This window comes from Filicampus tigris, chromosome 13, assembly GCF_054856515.1.
Source record: "Filicampus tigris isolate MCC_2025a chromosome 13, RoL_Ftig_1.0, whole genome shotgun sequence".
In the NCBI taxonomy this organism is placed as follows: Eukaryota; Metazoa; Chordata; class Actinopteri; order Syngnathiformes; family Syngnathidae; genus Filicampus; species Filicampus tigris.
Window position 1 is genome coordinate 11,194,864 of NC_141229.1, and position 23,561 is coordinate 11,218,424.

General features: G+C 41.0%; 2 protein-coding genes across 3 annotated transcripts; both read right to left on the bottom strand.

Moving 5' to 3' along the window:
* Positions 1-1,029: 1,029 nt before the first annotated feature.
* On the bottom strand, positions 1,030-18,142 carry znf292a (zinc finger protein 292a). Its single transcript, XM_086050137.1, has 8 exons — positions 17,889-18,142; positions 15,232-15,386; positions 13,928-14,006; positions 10,741-10,876; positions 10,444-10,646; positions 8,089-8,225; positions 7,641-7,782; positions 1,030-7,550 (listed from the first exon to the last, which is right to left on the bottom strand). Exons 1-8 carry the CDS (start codon positions 18,036-18,038, stop codon positions 1,455-1,457), a joined length of 7,098 nt encoding a protein of 2,365 aa, XP_085906263.1. The 5' UTR covers positions 18,039-18,142; the 3' UTR covers positions 1,030-1,454.
* A 2,301-nt stretch (positions 18,143-20,443) lies between these two features.
* cga (glycoprotein hormones, alpha polypeptide) lies at positions 20,444-23,555 on the bottom strand. 2 transcript variants are annotated; one of them, XM_086049934.1, is made up of 4 exons: positions 23,486-23,555; positions 23,132-23,239; positions 22,826-23,010; positions 20,444-20,762 (listed from the first exon to the last, which is right to left on the bottom strand). In XM_086049934.1, the coding sequence occupies exons 2-4, from the start codon at positions 23,223-23,225 to the stop codon at positions 20,688-20,690; spliced, it is 354 nt and encodes a 117-aa protein (XP_085906060.1). In that variant the 5' UTR covers positions 23,226-23,239; positions 23,486-23,555; the 3' UTR covers positions 20,444-20,687. The 2 variants fall into 2 exon arrangements, with proteins under 2 accessions (XP_085906060.1, XP_085906061.1); XM_086049935.1 differs by having other exon boundaries at positions 23,132-23,243; positions 23,486-23,547.
* Between the last annotated feature and the right edge of the window lie 6 nt (positions 23,556-23,561).

Consider the following 23,561-nt stretch of genomic DNA (forward strand, 5'->3'; position numbering starts at 1 on the left):
TTAATGAATCCAAGATGTATTTTACATTCGAACAAAGTTTGGAAATTTGAAAAATTGTATACGTACTGATATGATTATCTCGTTCAATTTAAATCACAGATTTAAACTTCCACCCCCCCCCCACTGAGGCACGAGCTAAAAAATAAAAATAAAAAAAATGCCCCCCACCCCTATTTTTGTTTTCTGGGGTTGTCCATGTGACATTCGCAAGCTGAGATGAGCAATGATTGGTTGTTACCTGAGGGCACTGTTATGTCATTTTCAGTCGACAGCAAGTAGCAAAATGGCCACCCCCGGAAATACCTAAAAACGGGTGGATTTTGCTCTGCCTGTCACTGTGCAATCGTGGCTCTACTTTTGTGATTTTCTCAAATTTAAACACATAACACTTATTGCTTAGGGCACAACTGCCCTTAAATGATCCATTTTGTAGAATCTATTTCACACGTTCCATTGTAAATTCTAAAATGTAACTATTATTATCTAAAGTTACTTTTACATAAAAAAAACAAATGTGTGTGTGTGTGAGTTCTCCAATAAGATGATAAATAAAATGTGTTTACTATTTACTTACATTTCCAAATGGAACATTTTGCCTGAGTGGTTGAATGTTATGCAATGATTAATTAAATCTGAGTTAAATTTGGGTTTCAAAGGTGAATTCAGTTTTAAATTCCTCATTCCTGATCAAATTGGTAAAACCTGAAAAGGAAAGAGTTGTCTTAAATGCCACATGATGTTGGATGGTCTGACACAAAGTGGATGTGGCTGTCTAACTTTTTAAGCACTGTATGAACTTTCTTTATACTTATTAACACCCCCTAAATATTAAATCTGTAATGCTGTAAAAAATGCTGTATTCTTGCTGTATATTTCATTTTACCCAGTTAATAAAGGTATTTATTCAGCCTAACATAGCAAGGTTTTTTTTTTTTTAATTATGATTGATTCTTGTGAAACTAAACATCTTATTTGCGATGCATTTCACAGCAAGATACTACTGTCCCACTTTAAAGTACACAGACAATATTTTACAAAAAGAACAGTAACATTTTATTGAACACTTTGTGGAAGACATGTAAATATTACAGATAGGTCTACTAGTGTTGAAAAAGGATGAAATAAATACAAACGAAACATTAAATCCCATAGGGATATATAAAAACATTTTTTTTCTTTAAAAGTATCCATTTAGCAAAAAAACATCTTCAGTACTAAGCATAAATACAAACATGAATCTAAAATCTATGCCCTATAGATTACCTGGTTATTAGGACTAACATACATAATTAAAATCATCCAAGACATTTAAGTTTATGGTGTATAAAATAGGCCATTTCATCATTAACTGTGACCATTACTGTTAAAAGTTGGAAATTTGATGCATTGACAAACCATTCTGCAGCATACATCTCAAATCCTGAGTGAGTCGGAGTTGGAAATAAAACATGGGGCTATGATCCGCTATAAAGCCACTTTTTTATCATGACCAAGGGCTTCATGTCTTGTAGCTGCTTAAGCAAAAGATCAGCACCGTTTGAAAACGTTTTATCCATGACTATCTTCACATTGCTCACTGATTTGAGATTATGTGGATTTCTAAAGTCTACAAGTTTTTCACAACCTCGAAAGTGATCACTGGTTTTAGTTCTCAAAGCAGTCCTTTGTTTGTGAGTTTGTCGTCTTTTGGACGGCTGCTCGGCAGTAGGCTTATCGTTCAGTTTGCGTTTGCTGGGATGGGTCGACTCAGAGGTTTCCAAGAACTTAAGGAACGAGTCCTCCAGTCCCAAAGGTTTGAAAGACCCTGACATGGCGTTAACCTCCTCTTGCTGCTCTTGGGCTACAGGGGTACCAGGATTTGAGTTCTCTCTAGAGCTGTTAACAGTCGTACGATTGCGAAGTGTTTGTATCCTCTCGGGACAAGCTGGTGTTGGATTGACGGGTTTTCTGGGACGCCCTCTTTTAACTCCGCCTTCCATCCCAGTTGACGCTTGAGACTCTAGACTTTCGTCGTTAGAAAGCTTGCCGTCCTCTTGGCTTATTCTTTCTACTGCCTCCTCTGTGTTTTGTTCAGTGAATTTGTCGTAATCCTCTGGCTCGGTCTCCCCAGAAGAAGATGCACCCTCTGATTTGTCTGCATCTTTGAATCGGTACTTTTTGCAGAAAATGAACTGGCTCCTCTGGTCTTCGATGTATCTCTCTGTGAGGCCATGAGTCACATAATGCTTAAAAATACTTTTTTCTGCCTCCTCAATCGTATCACAGCCTATTAACATGCATGGATACTGCAACGGCCACTTTTTAGTGCACATGGCTGTTGCTTCATCGTGGGTTTTAAGCGTAGGCTTCCCAAAATTGGTCCAATGTTCAATGGTCTTTCCATCTTTTTTCTTTACATTTTTCTTCTTCATTTTGAATTTGTTTTCCACATTTTCTTTTCCATTGTTCATCCCCGTGAACAGCCCTATAGATCTATTCCTTCTTCCGTCAGTTGATTTCGGCTCATAAACATAGTCATGCTTTTTTATCAGGTGGCGAAGAAGATTCGACTTTGTGGAGTAAAAGCGTTCACACCCCTCATACTCGCACTTAAATGTAGTATCAACTGAGCCGCTCTCCGAGACAGCAATTTCCTTGTGGAAATTCTTTATGTGCTCGATGTACTTGTCCACTGAGTTGAAGGGGAGCGCGCAGTCAGGCCGATCGCAGTTGAAAGTGCCTATGGCCATGCTGGCCATCATTGAGGTGGCTTTGTCGCGGTTGAATTTGTGAAGCAAAAGGTAATGTTGCACTAACCTTGTGACTCCCATGAACACCCGTGAGCAGTTTTTCACTTGGCACCTGACTTCGTGACCTTTGCCTGCAATCTCATAACTCTCTTGGCCGTTTGGTACGCTCATCATCTCGGGGCTGCTCTCTGCTTTACTCGGGGGCAGGGATGCCTGATGCATGGCCCGGTAATGGAGGATCAAATTGTGCTGGATGGTAAACGCAGCAGTGCATCCTTCATGAACACAGCGATATGGTCTATATGGACTGAAGGCGTTGTCGGCGTCACACATTTTGAGCCCCATTCTTTTTTGAAGCTTTTTGTGGACTTCGTCTAGGCTGGGAGTGTTTTTGGAGCTGCCTGGTTTTTCTGGGGAAGATGAAGCAGAACCGGGAGGAAGGCTGAGCTTTGGTTCCCTTATTTTGCTGACTGCGTGATGCTCTTTTGGTTTCATGAGACCACATTTTTCTGTTAAACTAAATGTGTGTTGGCCATCTGGACATGTAGCCGCCACTGCCAGCTGCTCATGGGATCTGTCGGGATCAGCCTGCATGCCATCAACCAATGGCTTGTTATCTAAATAGCTTTCTGCCGGTGGTAAACAGGTGACAGTTGATGTTGCATGTGGGAAGCCATCATTTACAAGATTTCCCGGTGGAGCAATGTGGAGAGCTTCTGGATTGTTTGCACTCTCAGTTTGAGGTTCAATTTCAATGTCAAGGGGCTCTTGTTTAATATACGGAAAGCTAGCTGTGGATTTTGTGACACCACTTGTGTCAGCGTCAGCCTCACTTGTATGCGAGGTGTCCATTGGGACTAAATGCTGCCTATTTCGAGCACTTATCTTATACTTCTGCGCTTCTGCCTTTGACAATCGATGTACCTTCTCATAGTGAATTCTCAAGCCTGTCGTTCTGGTAAAGGTTTTGGAGCATATCTGGCAAGTATACGGGGACAGTTTGGATGGGCATCGTTTCAGTTCTTCAATCATACCATTAGAGTAATCGTGCATTTTATTTAAATGTCGAAATAACGCCTCCTTTGTCATGAATGAGTACTCGCAATCATCTCTAACACATTTAAAAGGTTTAGGTACTTTTACTAAAACCTTGTCATCTTTCTTGCTTGGTGTGGGTTTGCTTTTTTTAAGTTCAGAGGTTGTATCGCAATGGGTGAGACTTTGCTCCAAGGACAAATTACCCCGCATCTTCTCTTGCGCAGCTTCAATCAAATCCAACCTTTGAAAGGCATTGGAGATTTCCATCAAGTGATCCTCTTGATGAGGTGGAGCGGTGGCAGTGTAAGCCAGCCCTGCTGCTTTCTCTTGCTGACTTTCAAGGGCACCAGCAGGGACGTTTGAAAAGTCGGTTATATTTGTATTTTGGGGTTCTTGTTTCAGTGCCATGGAAGAGTTCAGAGGTGTCAAGCCACTCGATTCCTGCGGGAAATCACCATTTGACAAGTTAAAAGTGGCTCCATTGGTTTCCGGGACATGTGGGTCGTTGAGAAAATCAAGAAAAGATGTCGGCAGATCAGCAGTCAGGTCAATTTCATCTAACGGCCTGCACTGTGAGCGTTTAGAGAGATGACCGCCGAGGGACTTTGTGCTCGTGAACTCTCTGAAGCACCTCCTGCAAATGACCTTGCCGTCCTTAATAATGGCTGGCCATTTGGTCCGCTTGCTTAGCTTACTACGTTTTCCTTTTTGGCCATCATTATCATCTTTATCATCAGTAGCTTCACATTCCGCATTAGCACAGTCTCCTTCAAAATGAAAGCCGGTCTGGGTGCCACTGTGTGGGCTAAGCATGCCGTCCACAGCATTGTCGATATTTCCATATCCAGAAGTTGCCATGTTTTCTGTTTTAATTAATTTTGCTGCAACTTTTGTTGTCTCTTGGGCCTCTGGGCTCAGACATTTCATCGGAATATCAACTGGTGAACTCCGAGTTGCTGAGTTATCGCTCTGAGCATATGGAGTGTGGTAACTTCCTTCGGGTAGACTGTGAATTGTCGACATGCTGTCCCCATTATCCGACTGTCCTGCCATGTTTCCACTGGTTTTCTTTCCATCCACTGAAACCCCCCTGCTGTCGGGAGGTATTAGTCCATACTGGTTCACGCCATTGTGCATTTGCCCTCCATTGTCAAGCATCAATGAACTGGATAAGTATTGGGACATCAAACTTGAATCTGAAGGAACGTGAGACCCAGCGGCTCCATGTAAAACTGTCATTGAGTGCTCTCTGTCAGCTGGGAGTGAAGCTGTGGTTGGGTAAGGATCAGGCTGCCACTGAAGATAGCTGCGGGAGGGGCACTCGTTCACATTGAAGGCATCTGGGTAGCAGCTGTTCAGTTGAGGTGAAGACCACGACTGGGACACATCGGACTGACTGATTTCCCCAGTATTGTTGGAGCTCCCCCAGGATGGGTACAGTGTGGGGTTCACCATTGGAGTGATGGGCACTGGGTCCATTGAGCTGGGATAACACTGGGCAGGTGAGGTTGGACATCCCACTGGGTAATCCATTTGCTCCATCCCGGGTTTGTTGCATAGAGGTCCGGGCTGATTTGGTGGCTGGTTTGGCGGATTGTTGTTACCGTTGGGATACTGCCTGCGCACAGCTACTCCAGCCGGTGCCTTTTTTGCTGTAATTTTGGCCACTTTGTTGTATTTCTTGGCCAACTTCCATCCCTCAAAGATTTCAGGATGTTGCTTTTTCACGTGTCTCGACAAACTTTTGTTTGTACTGTAAGCCCTTGTGCACTCATTTTGCGGGCAGCTATGCAGGTTTTCCTCATTACTGGATACAGCAGGTATTCCTGAAGGATATCCCTGCATTGAAGAAGGGATTTCTGTCTTGATTTGGTTAGGGGAAATCATTTGTGGTATCACTTTCTGAAAGTCAGCTTGTATGTCATTTTGCCCTGCTCCTTGTTGACTTGCCATGACATCGGTAGCACTGGGCAGAGGATCCGGTAGAATCTTTGCTTGCTCTGCCATTGCCTGGTGTACAGGCTGAGCCTCCAGTGCTGCTTTCAAGGCAGCTGGTGATGAGCTAGGGTTTGTTAGAGGGGTGTAGCATTTGTCTGGCTCTTTCAGTTCAATATGTGCCACAGAATTCAACATGTTTTCAATTGAATGTTTCACTCTAACAGGAATGAGCTCTTTAGCAACTTCTGGGGAACTGCATGGTGATGTGTTTGCCTTTGATGCCTCTTCCATAAATGCATCTGAATTACTCGTGTCATGGCAAACAGCAGCAGTTTGCATGTCTGCCTGACATGACATATTCTCTTCTGGCAGTTGAACTTTGGGAAAGACAGGAGAACTGTCATTTATGACTACCACATTGTTGACTGCATTGTTGGTATTGTGAATCTGTTGGTGGGATAAGAATTGACCTTGCGAGTAGAATATTTTACCGCAGTCATCTGTCGGGCAGGTGTATGTAAGGTAATGTTGAGCTTCGTGATCGTACAAAAGGTAGGCCTCGCTGAAAATCTGCCCACAGTTCGGAAACATACACTGGGCCTTAAACTCTGAGTGTGTTTTCCTATGCATGAGAAGTTCCGAATTCGAATTAAAATTTGCCTTGCAACCCAGTTGTATGCATATGTATGGTTTGCTTCCACAATGCATCTGCAAATGATCATTGAGATGTTGAACATTAACAAACTGCCGTCTGCAATACTGGCACACCACTTTTTGTTTCTGGATCTCCAAAAACCTCATGGCCTCTTCGTCGTCTTTGTGCGACCTGACGTGAGCCATGAGGTTGCGGAAATACTTGAACGCTTTGGAGCAATTTTTAACCGGACAGAAGCAATCTTGACTTATTTGTGGGACAGATGTCATTTGCTCTACCTTCGCTGATTGGATACCGGTTTGTGAGTCATTACTGACAGGACTATTAATCGTTGTAGGAACACATTTCATATTTTTTGATGGACTTTTAGGAGACTGTGGTAGTTTTATCCCCTTTCTTACTGTTTTCATGGCAGCCAGCCGCTCTTTACAGGACTGCTTGACATGTGACGCTACATGTGGCTCTAAAACCTCTTTACTTTCAAAGCTGTCTGCACAAATAGGACATAGATACACTCCATCTTTAAAATGCTTCTGAGCGTGCCGAACTATTCTGTGACCCAAGAACTCCTTGTCACACAGAACACAATACTGCATGTAGGCTCGCCAATTTCGAAAGCGAGCTGATACGAATCCTTGCTCCCGGAGTTTCTTTGCCTCTCTGTTTTTTTCTTTTTCGTCTGTGATTTCATTGAGTTCATTTGTAGTGGTTAACAGAAAGTCCTCCAGGTCTCTGTACTCCGGGAGTTTTCCCTGTGTACTCTCCACCTCTTGTTCGTCCGTGTCATTGAGTGTGTCAATAGACGAGACGATAGCTGCTTCCTCGCCCATCATTGCCAAGCAATTGCATTTCAATGTTTTCCAGTCCCAGAACTCTGGATCAAAAGGCCACTGTGTCTTCAAGGCCAGCAGTAACTCACAGCGTAAGGAATTGGGCACTGGCAGACTCCCGTCCTCCTCGGGCTTTTGATCCGGTTCGTTGTACAGTGACTCAACGGCGTAGTAGGAGTCAACAGTAGGTTGGAGGAGGAATTCAGTCAGCTGGCATGCACGCTTCACTTCAAGATCAGTCGGCAAGATGCAGGAAATAGTCTTGCAGATCGTGGATTTGCTATCCGTATGGTCACTTGAGGTCATTTTCAGAGCTTGAATGCACATTTCCACACAAACTGGAAGACCCACTTCTCCAACCTGGACACGACACAGAACAAAAGATTTGTAGACGCTTGTTGAAGTGGATAACTTAGTTCACTTGCTCCACTAGAGTTGTCCTTCTGTTACCTCGTTCTGGATGACTTTGATAAGAAATAGAATGTGACAGACACTTCTGCAGAGAAGAGCCATCTCTTTGCTGTGGCTGAGGAAGGAGTCAGCCGAAGACTCCAAACGCATGAGTAGCTTACTCCAGAACAGCGTCAGTTCCCTGCAAAAACATCACAAATGAATTGGTCAAGAAAGGCAATTAAATGGAAGTAAAAAAAAGAACAGACGCATACTGGTGTCCCCTAAAGATATGCACAGAATGCAGCCAATGTGATAAATTGACTGTCAATATTTTTTTAACAATTAAGAATATGAATAGAAGATATCTGAATTTGCTAGTGACACTGTGTGTTCATACATATTCTTTCAGTTCCACTGAAAAAAATTAATCCAGACAACTCCAAAGTTACAAGTACCGTAGCAAGAGTTCTAAGGGTATTTGTTCCAAACCAACATCCACGCTTACCAGGCACAATATACGTCTCCTTGAAGAAGTTGTCGCTTCAGAAAGGCAGAACATAAGCACTGTGCTCCTTTCTCATCTCCTTCAGACTCCAAGTTACAGATCATTTCCAGAGCATCTTTGCAGTCTATTGATGATATCTACAGAGGCCAAAGAAACAGCCATTTCAGGTGGAATCAATCATCAAACGCCAGTCTTAAAATGAGAAATGGTGCCTGTCAAGCAAAGCAATACACCAGGGCTAGGAGGTGCTACAGCCCCGTCAAAAATCTGTGCAGCCCCGGTAAAGCTCCTGCAGTATTGTATTTCCCATTTTCAAATATTTTTGTTCATCTAATAAAGTTTAAAAACATTGAGAAGCTCATAAGTAGCCATTATTTTTCAATCCAATCGCTGATTCCGTGTTTGTGCTGAACCTGTATCTCGAGTGTAAGGAGAGGGGCCAGGGGAAGCTTTCATTTACTTGCTCATTTGATTAAATATTTTGCCAATGCCCTGTGGTCGTGGTATAAGTCTTAACTATTTTGTTGAATGTTCTTTGGTTAAATTAAGTAAGAACTCATTTTATATCAAAGATGCCCATGCTGTGAAAATGCTTTTACTCTAGACAAAAAAAAGGGAGAACAATATCGATTACTTTTTCACTCCTCCTCACACATCTGTCAAGCCATCATCTAAGCCCCAGGAAAGGGAAAATCCTGGCGCTGCTCCTGGTGCCTGTGGTGTTTGTGTACATAAAATTAAAGTGTTTGTTTAAAGGATGACATTTTAATTAATGAGGGGTTTTGACAAACACGCAATACGAATGAACAATTTTCTTGGGTCTAAGCTGGGCAGAATTGTTTTCAATACTGTTCTGCTGGATCCAGTTGGGTCTTTTGACTTCAACAGCAAATTTATGTTTTGAATTTCAGAGGCATTTTCAACTTTAAAATACTTCTTGTAGACACCCCAAAAACCAAGCCACATTGAAGGCATCTGTCATCCAACGACATGGAGGAGAAAGAGCCTCCCCTTGTATTTATTCTAGCAAGTGGCAGTTGGCCACTGTAAATTACAGAATCAATTTCAATTTAATGTTTAGCCAAGACTAAGGGAAGCAACAAAATGGTTGATGCAGCAAAGTGGAGAATGTGGAGTTTAATACACCAACGTCTGCCGCTGACCAACAGACTAAGGTACCAATAGCGTGTTTATTAATGTCCTTTTTCTAGCGGAGTAGCCCCAAACGTTACAAAGATGCAGCGATGAGAATCAACTTCAACTTTATGGTGTTGATTTGACATATTAGGAAGGCCAAATTTGAATGAATAAAAATAAATAAATACAAAAAAATTAACAAGTATGAAAAATTAGACTCCAAATTTATGAAAAATATGCCCATCTTTTAGTTTACCGGACACTCTGGGTGTGTTCCCTGAAAACACACCCTTGCTAAACTTTCTGCTGTCAATCAGTGCATGCCCTTGGCTCACTTTGTCTCACACACACTGAGGCACAAACACAGTTTGCCTCTTACAGACTTAATGCCACTGTTTTTAATTAGATAATTAACATTATCTGGTCTCACAACACAAAACAACGAGGCTAACGCTGGTATGGTAAGCCCGCTGGCTCATTAGCTTGCATGCTAGCGTACATATTTATTCACAATTACATTTCTATTAAGTGTCTCCGTCGTTTGGGCCCATGTGCGCCAGCCGGAATGTGGCTGTAGTGAGTTGGATGGCCCCAACACCGGTGCACCAGAAGATATATTGCTTGGGACGGCGGGGCCATCCAACTCTCCACAGCTGCAGTGCGCAAGGGCCCACACACGATAGAGACACCGTAGCTCTAATAACACCTAACACTTCAGGGAGGATGTATTATTTCGGGTTGAAGCCTCCCTGATTGGCGAACTACATGTTGTCGTGGTACAAATGAGCCGCGTTATGACCAAGTAACTTGCAGTGTTAGCCAATGACGGAATGACAACTTTCAATTGTTATATAGTGGTGAAGGGCCAACCCATGCCAGTGATCCAATTGTTTCTGTCACTGAGCCCAATTTTAGCCACGCCCCAAAAATATGAGGTGAAAAAGTTCAATGCTATATCTCAACAATCCTGCACTAAATTGTTCTCAGTATTTGCAGATATTTTCAAACATATTTCAGATATTTAGAAAAAAAAATCACGAAAGGTCTTAAGGTCCGACTTTACTCACATTACTGAATAAAGTGATTTTGAACATGCAGAACAGGTTTTTGTATGAAAAATCACATAGAAACCCAACCGCGGTAAAAAAAAAGTGTATTGCTGATGGTGAAAATTGCAAACTAAACGAAACACAAGGTGGTAGATGAGATGCTTCTTACCTCTTCCATGAGCTCCTCCTGACTTTTGGTCATGCAAATACAGAGCAGGTAGGTTTGTTTGAAGTTCCCTTTTCCTTCATATCCTGGGTACTCCGAGCATATCTTTGCAAGGGCGGCGGCTTTATCAACACCATCTACTTTGATAAGGTGCTTTATGCGCATGCTGAGAAGAGTGTGGCCTTCCAACTCAAGGTACTCATGAACTAAAGAATAGGAAAGAAGAAGTGGAAAGTTGAGAAAATACATACGGAAGACGTGAAAACAACGTGCAACAGACAGTATGAGGGTGTGGGCCACCTTGCTCTGTTTGAGGGATGGTGTTGGACAAGATGCTGCTGAGTGTGGCGTTGGACCAGATGCCATCTTGCTGTGCCAGAGCAAAAAGTGGACGAAGCTGTGCACTCCCACTTTCTTGCAAAAGGCTGTGTGCCAACTGTAACAGAAGACAACTGAATATGCAGTCACTGACTAATTTACTTTTGGCCGCCCACACACGTATTAACAAAAGGAATACAGCATATCTAGCCATGTGTATTTTCTACATTCAGTTTATCCTGGCTCAAAATGAGGCAGAGGTGGTACCATCCTGATTCCTGACCTTGCGCCATGACGTGCATATATTCTGTAAATTCAAGTGACTCACTTTCTTTTACAGGCAACATACTTTTAAGTTAAAATTTCCCCAAAAACTCTATTAGTTGAGTGTTTTGGGGTACTAGCATGTTTAATATACTTCTGCTGCTTTCTGAATAGCCGTCACCTCATGTCTTTTTAATGTGTCCAGCCTGGACAATAGTTGGTCCATGGCTGTCTCATTGGGGAGCAGCAATTGCCTGAGCCAGGTAAAAGCCTGCTTTTCAAAGCCAATAAAAAATGTTTCATTCACATTCATTGCATTGTTATGAATGACGGCGTATTAGTGTCACCCAGCAAGGAAAAAAAAAAAAAGACAAGACAAGATTTAAAATGTATAAATCATGACAAAGATTTAAAGTCATCACGACGAGATTAAAAGTCATCATGACGACTTTTAAAGTCATTATAATGAGTTTAAATCTCATCATGATGAGTTTACATCTCGTCATGACAGCACTCATTTTCGTGTTCGGAATAAAGTTGAATAACAAAACGGTAACTTACCGAAAAGTGTATTTTCCCACTCATTCATCATTGTGGTATGTAGACTTGTGACTTCATGTTTGGGTGTACCCTGGCGTCACAACCGAGCTATGTGACCGGTTGACTTCATGCAGCCATGGACGTCCTACTTCAGCATTCCCTCGTCAACTATCGCGATGACGACTTTAAATCTCGTCATGATTACTTTAAAAGTCATCCTGATGACTTCTATTCTCATCACGACGACTTTAAACTTATCATGATGACTTAAAATCTCGTCATGTCATTTTATTTCTCACTGGGTTGACACTCAGGCTAGGTTCACACCGCAGGCAAATGTCTGATTTTTTTGCCCATATGCGACCTGTATCTGATGTTTTTATGACAGTCTGAACGGCTCAATTCCGATTTTTTCAAATGCGTCCTGGGTAGCTTTCATACGTGGTCCTAGATCGGATACGTATCCGATCTTTTCCAATGTGTTCGCGGTCTGAACGGCCAGGTTGAATATATCCGACATTGACGTCATCCGGAGCCCAAAATGTGCTCCGCGCAGGCAGAGGGAAACTGCTGGCAGCAAGGGATCGAATCTACAAAGTTGTTTTGAGTAACACTATTGACTTTATATTTTACTTTAATTTAATCCACCTTTAAACATGAAGCATAAAGTGGACATTTATGACGCTCGTAGTAATTCAGCCACGGCTCAGATAGATTCATTTTTTACACACGGTTAAGACGTGACGTCATCGTTAGTGATGTCTCCCTGAAATGAGATTTTTAAGCCTCGCCTCATAATTTCCCCCAAATACTGTATTTATTTCTACCTGGTACATAATCGCTTGACTGTATAAATGTCCCGGCACGCTGGACCACATTTAATCCGCAAACACAACGTCGGGTGTGACGTCGTCTCTTCTTCTGCGCATGCGGGCCACTTCGACGACGCATGTGTTCATACAGCAGACAAGACCGAGGTCGCATTTATTATGTAATATGAACGCTTACACACAAAAAATGAAAAAAAAAAAAATCAGATTCTTTCAAAAAATCCGAATTGAGCATTAAGACCTGCGGTGTGAACCTAGGCTAATACACCATTGTAGTTATGCTCCTTTTTGGAAACAGATTTAAGTACCCTCGCCTCGCCAACTCGTCCTGTCCTGCATTCTAACCCTCGCTATCACCAGTTCCTTGTAAAGTACTTACAGACCTGGCACAAATGTCAAATGTTGTCACCACCATGAATTATTACATTTTAACTTCCTGTTACGTTCATTTCTCTGCTCTAATTCACCTAGACTCTTGTCTCCATCCTTGCCAGGTCTTTTTTTTTAAAGTAGTGTCTGATTTTGCCTGCCATATCTGCAACGCTTAAAATCATAAACGTTACTCTGACACGAAGGAATTTTCTTTTTTCTAGTGCGGTCAATTTTTTTAACTAGTTAATCACAAAATTTTACATAATTGATTGCCATTAATCGTATTTTTCAACTACAATTTTATTACGAAGCTTGGAACCAATATTTGCTTGAGTAAAATGTTGGAATTAATGTAGAAAAAAAATAAAAGTATATTTTCATTCAAAGACTGTTCTAATTGCTTCCTTTAATACGATTATTTTCCTGTAAAATACAACAGTTGAACGATACACAGAAGACGTACAACTAATTTGCTATTTGAATTTGGCTACGCAAAGTGTGCAAATTATTTTGGATTTCTCCAATGAGTCGTCAAGTAACTTTTTAAAGTAAAACTACGTAAAAGTCAGACAGTGACTCTCCTCTAAGTTTGGCTGCACAGTGAGCAGAGGTCAGCTGCTACAGGAAGTAAATAAAACGGAGTTAACTGAGTTAATTTTTATTAGTGCATTATAAAATTGAAATTAATCTCCATAGTTAATGCTTTAACTTTGACAGCCCTAAAATAAACACGACATGCTTGGATGCAAAACTAACAGGCAATATTTACCTGTTTGTATTATCCACCAGGGAAAAATCAGGACGCCGATAGCACTAACTAGCTGTTTCTTCTTCTGTAGTTACTTTAAGTCTTTCCGGTGCACTGCTGTTGATATAGTGCCTCCATAGTGACGCAACGCTGCAACTGCAGTTAAAATACGTAGTTGCCGCAGAGGGACATCAATCGCGCAATCAACACAGCTGGAGGTTTATGTTGTGTTGAGCGATATCAATCGCTCTGGTTGGGGGCAGCACAAAATTAGCTGGAGGCGGTCGCCACGCAATTTTAAACGCAGGAAAAACCCTGTCCAGCTAAACTTAATGTTTTGCCATTACTTCCGATTGGCCTATCACCGCAAAGATAAGCATCCAAGATGCCCTCTAACGACTAAGGGGATACTGACCTTCATGGAGGACTTGAACTCCTCCCATAAGGCACCAGGGATGTGCTGGGGCAGTAAGAGCACCAGCTCCGCACAGCTCCTGCGAATCCAGACATTCGGCATTTGTTAAGGCCACATTTAGGTCCCATCACAAATGATCGTTGCAAGGACCACCATCCATCATTAATGATAAACAAGACATATGGAGTAGTAACATGAATCAATGCATGTGTCAATTTAACAATGTTTATTATGTTCTTGATGTTCTGCCCATTGCATGTAGCTAAAATATGGTAACACTAAAACTCGTAGTGCATGTCTACAATACATCACTGAAAACTACCACAATGACAAACAAAACGGTGTAAAATTTATACAGTTAAAATGATCAGTGTGAGTTTTGTCAAGACAAAAGAACTCTGAGTAAAGCTCTTGGATCGGGTCTCATCAACTTGCAACGCGCAAGCTAGCCCTGTGGCTAGTGAGTGTATGTTGTCACCCATGAGGATCTGCTGTGTGTCAAGAGTTAGTGTGTAAATGCAGTACTACTTTGCATATTATTTCAATCTCCTTGCAAACATTTCCATGTGGATTCCGGCACATTTATTTACTTCCACGACAAGGTCTCCGTCCAACATACTGTAATTGTTTGTTTGTCATTTTAATTGTTTGTTTGTCATTTGTTGTCTGAATAATAAACCGCTGTCCAACATATAAAGCACAAGTGATGAATACCACACCTGGCCTCATAATTATTGTAGTTTGTGGTGGTGTTCCAATATTTTGATTCCCTTATTTAGCTACACGAAGAAGTGAAAATATTACACACACGCCTCAGTATGGTGCATTTTCACTACCACTGTGAAATTCTCACTCAAAACGGCATCATTATCTTTACAAAGCCTCCGTTTTCGATACAGCTCTTGGATTGGATCTCATTGGATTATGAAGATGTACATAATATTGTGGCAGGTTGGTGTATTTCAAAAACAACACCAGTGGACAACTGACAAAATGCTTTGTCAAAGTTAAAGTCCCTGAATGAGAGTACATAGCCATTGAAAAGTAAGACTTTTATCGATTCCTCAGTGAACACAAGAAACATTTTAATCTAAAATGTAGTTTTGCTAGACTTTCAGTGATGAGTGCTTCTTTTGGCAAAATTAGATTAATTTCTGTGCACGTTGACCAATCTCATTTGCAATCAATCCAAAGAATAAAAAAGACCGATTCTGAAAGGAAAATCTATGTTTTCTAGCAAATGAATGAATTCTTCAACAGAGTGATTAAGATCGAATAAAGCCGTTTCCAGGCTTCATACGTACAACGTTAACTTTTCAAGTAGGAGTGGCACATTTTCACATTCAGAGGAGAGACAGGAGGCGGCACTGGCGAAGCTGAGGATGGCCACTGTGTAGACCTCCAGCAAAGGCAGTGGATCCTCGTCGGTTTTCCAACGGCCGGCATAATCCACCAGAGCCTGAGCAGAAAAACACAAGACGGTCAGTATGAAGATCATAAAAGTTAGCCATTCCCAGTGGAATCTAATGTGAAATATTGCGCAAAATATTGAAATATTGATTAATTTCCATTGATCAAATAGGTGGCACTTGTTCCTGAACACCACCTTCTCTACTTTTCATATCACACTTTTAGATGGACCACATTCACATTCTACTGAAATACATCCATCCATTATCTATACCGCTTATCCTCACAAGGTACATTATTTTTATTTAACTATCTACTTTTACAAAAACAGCTAGAAATAGTGGGATAAATCGTGGTTATGTAAAATAGTACACACATGCAGTATATTTGTGCCATAACAGTTGGTCAACAAAACAATCATGTTTTTTCTAGCATTTAAAAGACAATTACAACGGAATAATTTCAGATAATACAAAAATTGAAACCCTATTATGGTTCATTTTTCCTTACATTTACTTTACAACACTTGGTGTGTGCAAATATGTGTAATGCATACAATATGTGATGCGACTATGTGTGATTGTGATGCATATAATATAATATGCATCATATTCACAAATGGGGTACAGTTAAGTCTTTATGTGGGTTTTATGATTAATGCAAAATAATTCAACTCTATTCTCATGTGTGCAATTACTGAACACAGTGATTTTTGTAAAAAGAGTGAAACAATCCAACATAAGAAAAAATATATTTAGACTGACAAGTAGAATTGCATGGTCACAGACAACTACAATACATCCCACTTGGCAACGACCGGTTGTGACTCCATGTTGAGTATTTTTTGTCCAACAATCAATCTTGTTTTTAGCTGTTTTTTTCCCTGAGTATTTGTAGTCCACCAAACAATCTCATTTTGGGCTCTTTTTCTCCCTAACAGAATGATTTCAGATAGTAGAAAAATAAAACGCTATGCTTATGCAAAACGTATTATTAGTTGTTATTTGTTGGTATAAAAATTTCTTACAAATAACAATGAACCATATTCATTAGTTTTATTTTAATTTGTGAGTAGTACTCTTATCTGCAATAATAAAAACACATTTTGAAGAGTGGTTTGAAATAAGTCTATAATAACAGGATGAAATGGGAAAAAAAACGAAAAAGCGTGATAATACTCTAATGAGAGCCAATGTAAGAATAGCGTCACAAAAATGGCCTTTAAGAAGATAACTACCTGCTGCTACCTTTTGATCGACACTGTCAGTGTTGTATTAATTTAACATTACATGTATTATTGTGGTTGCGGTTTGCTACCAATGTTAGACGTAATTTTTATTTGTTTTTTGTATTGGTGAAGCGCAGTTGAGAAACAGCATTAGGATAAAAATTAAATAGAAAATAGACTTGAGCATACAGAAATCATGGATTGAATGTGCTTTTTAACCAATTTTTGATGACCATTGTTACAAAAAGACTTGCATTCAACGTTATGTACTTTACAACACATTTATGATCAACAATATCCACTCAAAAGCAGCACACGGCCTGAAAGATCCCTTCACTTTATTTGGACGCTGAACGACTCTTATTCTCTTATTATTATTCAGTGTTTGGAAACACAAGAGGCCGAGCTGCACTCGCCCTTTCACACAAAGAACTTTGTTGTAAGTTGCAGGAAATCCTTAATGGGAGCTACATCTTTGTTGGTTACCTTGCAATGATTAGAGCTAAATAAAACGACAGGGCTATCGAGTACACGAACAGACGATATTTTTGTGGTCGTGGCAAATAAATAAAAGAATGGTGGGAGAGTAATGGAGTCGACTGACCACAGGCGCACATTCGCTACAAAAATGTCTCCCAGCTGCAGTCACATCTCTTGCTAATGTGGCTACTTTAAATGAGCATTTCATCTGATGTGATTAGCTGGTTAAAATGAGTGCACGGGGCCTAAGCTAACACCTTGGCAACACATAATTGATTTTTCCTGCCTCACAAAAGTAGCCCACTTCCCCCAAGCGATCAAAATCCTCACGCAGACGACAGAACGCGAGGTGCTGTGTTTATGACGGCTCTATTACACATCTGCTGCAACATAACAAGTTAATTCTGTGCTCCTTTTTTGCCAACAAAATTCGCTAACGAAGCTCTCGCTAACGTAGCTATCCATTTTTTTCACAGCATGACCACTGCACAGGACAGTGGGACCCTGCATACCAGCTAGCAGCATTGATCTCCTGCTAGCAATCTGGCCTGGGAAAATGCGAGCAACACAAGCACAGTCCGCGAACATGAGCCCGACTTGGCGTCCCCATAATGGCTGGTCTTTATGCAGAATTAGCAGGAACAGTAAAACCTTCCCGGGGGAAGGGCGGAAAAGCACGCAGGCCCCCACTCCTGTTCCCCATCTCGGGGCTAGCAAGAAGCTAACAGTGCGGCTAGCGCCTTTAGCTACATTGTTGTAGCCAATGAAGACGGGCATCCTCGGCCAGGAAGCTAGAGAAGGGACGCAGAGCGAACAGAGCTAGCCGGGGATGAGCGGGCGAACCTGGCAAAACTCCTGGCAGAAAATCAGCGAGGCTTCCAGCGGCGACTTCGTGCTCTCCCTCAGTGCCGCGGTCAAGCCGTGGAAGCGGCCGCGGAGATCGTCGTTCGCTTTCCGTGTGTCATATTCCCTCTCCGTCTCCCCCTCCGCCATCTTCACAACAATCACGACCGCGTACGCACGCACAGATGTTACGCTGCCAGAAAGGCACACGCACGTGCACGTAGGGTGGGGGAGGGAGGGAGGTAGAGGAGGGGAGGGGAGGGGGGTTGGGTCGGTGGTGGGTGGGTCTGAGTCGGTATCAATTGGTGGGGATGGAGGGGGGCGGTGGGGCAGCCAGCCTAAATATGCGCTTCTCTCATACACACACACACACATACACACACACACACACTGTAGAATGTAAACAAAGAGTCCACGACCTTAAAGAGCAGAGGTGGGGGAACTCTTTCATTCACCCGCCTACATTTAGGGGGAAAACATGATGCAATGATTGTACAAATGTTTATTACGTGTTACGTATCTAGTTCTTCATGAAAGCAGACTAATGTCTTTTGTTTCATCAAAATAACACATTTGCAAACATCTTACTTTTACTGTGTAAAACAATGATCAACATTTTTGCCTATTTTCTGTCATGTTACAGACCAATCGAGTAACTGGTAACTGTAAATGTTCATCCAATTATTCAATTAACGGATGTAATAGTTGTTCAAATAAACTCTGGACTGGTTACCAGTGAGGTACAGGGCACATACAAACAACCATTCACACCCACATTCATTTTCCAAAAACATGCATGGTAGGTTACTAGGTTCAGTGAAGGCTCTAATTGTCGATAAGCATCAAGGTGAGTGTGACTGGTTGTTCTCATCCCATGGGCCTGTTCCAAATATAGCTCACCAGTGATGGAGCATCTTGATTTTATATGAATGTTGTATATTTGAAAATATTTTGGAAGAACATCATAGAATAAATAAAGTGTTGCAAGTGTTGCATGCATTTGTTTCCTAATTACTGTGAGACATCATTAATGTGATCAGTGTCTTCACATGATTATTATTAACTACACCTGCCACTAACATATCTCTTTTAGACTTGATTATCCTTTCCATTTTTCTATTGATTAATTGCAATGCCCCCAGTTTTGAGGCAGACTTTTCGGTGTCTGCCAATTTTTGTGGTTGACTTACACAGCACAGTTAAACGACTTATTTTCCGCAGCTATAAATGCTATCTTGGTTGACGCTTAAACAGTTGTAAACAATTCAATCCACTTCCAAGATAGGAAATTTCCAGCTAATGAGCTTTAAAGTGGAAGTCAAACCAAACATTTTTTTTCCAGAATATGTTATATGCAGGCCCACTAGTTGCTATACAGCATTCTGAGTAATATTGCATTTGTGGAATATAAATTAAGCAACAAACTGCACCCACTTTTAGCCATTTCAGGAGGCTGCCATTTTGTCATTTCTGTCGAGTGAAGATGACATCGAAGTTGCTCAGGGCTCAGATAACGACCAATTAGCTGTTTTCTGAAACTGAGCCATGATTTGGTCGTTATCTGAGCCCTGGTCAACTTCGATGTCATAATCAGTTGACAGAAGTGACAAATTGGCTGCCCCCTGAGCTAGCTAAAAACGGGTGGATTTCTCATATTCCGTAAACGCAATATTAATCAGAATCCCATGTTTATAGAGGGCCTGCATAGAACATATTCTGGCAAAAAAAATATATGTTTGGGTTGACTTGCCTCTTTAAATAGTTTATGAATTATGAAAACCTCCTCCATTAGCCTGTCTCCCACGGTGTCATGCACGGACGCTTTTGTTTTCTTTTGTTTTTGTTTGTTTTATTTTTTGGGGGCGGGGAGATGCACAGGTGAAATGTAAGGATGGAAGTGCTTTAAAAGGACGAAGAAAGATGGAGACAGAGGATGATTATTTTATGAATAAGGACGGAGGGACAATGACGGAAGGGTGCCCAGGTCGCGGATGGCGGGCGTACCGGCAAAATAGGGTAAAGAGCCCATCTCTGATAATAATAACAACATATGACGACATGTAATTTGAGCAAATTTGTCATTTTCAGAAGTGTGTATCAAATTAGTAGCCCTGCGCACTAATCAGTAGCTATGAAGTAGCTCTCAGATTGAAAAAGATAAGTGACCCGTGAGTCCGCACTGTAGGGCTTCTGTGAGTGACTGGAAACCAGTCCATGGTGTACCTTGTCTCATTCCCAAAGTCAGCCGTCATTGGTTCCAGCTCACTCATGACCCTTAATGAGGACAAACAGAATGAATGGATGGATGGATCTTTTCTTTTCTTTAAGCGTCTATTTCCTTGAATATTGGCCAGGGGGGGGTATTTCAGCACCAGGTATTTACATTTTTTTTAAATAAATTAATGTAAATATTTCTTACATTTAACTTACATTTAGCTTACATTCAGCGTGCATCACTGTTTTGAACCCAAAAAAGTCACTTTGTTTTTAATGTCTGGGGGGAGGTGGTCCCCCACATTTATCTGCTCAACAGAATCACTACAAATAACACACAGTTCACCAAACAATATTTATCAATGTTACATAAACACAAATGTTTCATCTACACCAATGAAAACAAAAATTATGAGTTCACACTGTTTGGGTACATGACACGTCACAGACGAAAGAACGTTGCACAAAATATGATTTGGCAGCACTAGAGCATGCCTTCCTAAATAGAATAAAGCGTGCGCACATTGAAGACAAGACACACTTTTGCAGAGCAACACTGGCTCACTCATCGCCATCTCCCATCGGTCAAATCTTGTGATGTATGCAGGTACCACAAGAGCAATCTGTGTGGTTTCTCACCATAAGGTTATCCACTAGTACCTGTGAACAAATAAAAAATCTGAAGTAAATGCATTTTACAATTTCACTGATGTGGTCACTGACGGTGTTGTGGTACCCTTGCCTGAACATGGTGCAGGTAGCCCGGAATGCAGTTCCCACTCAGTGACATTAGGAGTGTGATTGGTTATCTGTCTTTATGCTGTATGTGCCCTGTGGTTGCCTGGTGACCAGTTCAGGGTTTACATACTCTGTCTCTTGCCCAAAGTCAGCTGGTGTGGGCTCTAGCTCCCTGTGACCTTTGCAGCATCGGTGGCGAAGAAAATGAATGGATGGAATGATGTTGTGATTTCCGATTTGAATAGGAGTTTTAAATATAACTCGCTGGTGTCGGGCATCACCATTCACCAAAACCATCATTTATCAGGAAATATTAAAAAAAACAAAAAACGGTAAGATTGTTGAAAATGGGATTTTCAGGTACACGATAGGCAGCATTACAGTTATAGAAATGTTGTTTGTGGCTTGGGGATTGATTTTTCAGAAAATTTTAAGTCTTCTCATTATTGTTTGTCTATAGCAGATAGAGGCTTGTTGAAGGTTAATCTTATTTTAGCTCATTTTCACAAACGTACCATTGATTTTTTAATGAAAGTATAGAACGTTTTTGTTAGACCTGATTAGAGTATGTAATGGAGGTATGGTCTCCTTATTTAAAACAAGACATTGAATTAATTTTGATAGAGTGCAACGCTTATTCACTCGTAGACTGCCAGGATTTTCCGGGTACTCGTATCAGGAACGTTTAGCAAACTTCAATCTTCAGTCTAGTCCGCTGATAGTGTAGTGGTACACACGCCTGAGTTGTGTGCGGGCAGCGTGGGATCGATTCCCGCTCAGTGACAGTGTCTATGTGTGCCCTGCGACTGGCTGGCGACCAGTTCGGGGTGTAATCTGCCTTCGCCCATTGACGGCTGGGATAGGCTCCAGCAACTCCCCGCGACCCTATATAGGATAAGCGGTTTAGAAGATGACATGACATGACAATCTTCAGTCTCTAACTCATCGTTGTGTTATATTTGATCTGATTATGGTGTACAAAATTATTAACGGTTTAGTGGACATGAACTTTCATTCATTTTTGGAGTACGCAATGTTGGATTGTACCAGAGGTCATAATTTAAAACTTCAAGTTAAACGTGCTAAATTGGACCTCAGAAAATATTTTTTTAGTGACATGGTAGTGCCATTATGGAATAATCTCTTCATTGTGATGTTGATACTTCTCCCACGTTGGCGATTTCGATTTCAAAATCGACAGTTTCGATTTGTGATATCAATCTTTTTTTAATTGACTAAATCTCCATGCAGGATGTTTTGGTAAGACACCAGCAATAATTTGCGTCAATATTGTCAGGTCAATCACATGGCGTTATTAGGTGTTCTCGCGAGGGTAACTAATCCAACTGCAAACACAGACAATTTTCGTTGTAAGACTCAACAAGTGAATTGACTTTAGTCAATGTCCCCGTAGATCGAGAGAGAGAGAGAGAGAGAGAGAGAGAGAGAGAGAGCGAGAGAGAGAGAGAAAGGGAGTCTGTTCATCTATTTTCTACACCACTTGCCCTTGTGGGTGATGACTATGGATGAGAGGCGGGGTACACCCTGTATTGGTCGCCAGTCACTCACAGGAAACACAACAATTGCTAATCACATGGACAATTTCGACTAGTCTTCAATTAACTTAACATGCATGCTCTGCATACAAGAGTACCCGCAGAAAACCCACATGAAGGCCTGAGGTGAGATTCAAACCCCAAACTTCTTAATTGTGATGCAGATGTGTTAATCGTGTGAGAAATAATAATACTTTAAATGACAGATTCTGTCCAATTACAGAGTAGTGATGAATTATTATTAGGCTGTTATGATCATTACAGCATGCAGAAGTAATTATAAATTTTTGTTTGGCCAAATGGTTACGATTGAGCCCAATGATATGAGGATTATGACAGAAGTTTATGTATACACGTAATTCACAATTTAATCACTACTCTGTATTAAAACCTTTTGCAATACAAATTCTCACTTGCATAGTTTATTACCAATTCGCTGTTTCTCGCAGTACAGCACGCTGCCTCTGAAGTGATATTCTTTGGGTTCATCATGAGCTTCTTGACCCGTAGAGGTGTCGGGTAAGCCATCGAGAAGCAGCAGCCCTTACACTGATAGACCGGCTTGTCCCGTGAGAAAAGGCCATTCTTTTTCAGTGTGCACTCATCACATCCTACTGTATAAAAACGGTAATTAAAGTCGGTACGTTTGTGGGTCGCTTTTACGCAATACATCCAAACACATCGAGCACCAGCTTTGTCAATTTTTTTTCCTGAAAGAAGCAAGTTACAACTCACTGTGTGACAAGTCCAAGTCGGGATAAGAATTGACCATGCAGAGAAGAGACGTCACTAAGAAAAGAAGTGGTCCAACTGACTTCACAGATCCCATTATGGTTGCAGTGGCTGCCTTGCACAAATACATATTTTAAAAAATGAACAATATATCCATACAATTTCTACTTTCTGTCCTGTTCAGGATCACAGGTTAGTGGAATCTACCCCCTCACCATAAATATATATATATATATATATATATATATATATATATATATATATATATATATATATATATATATATATATATATATATATATATATATATATATATATATATATATATATATATATATATTACTAACGTTATACTACCTTTCTCAGTGTTGAAGTTTTCTGTTTTGAATGTGTCTGCTCAGGATGACTCTTCGATAAAGACCTGTCCTTCTCA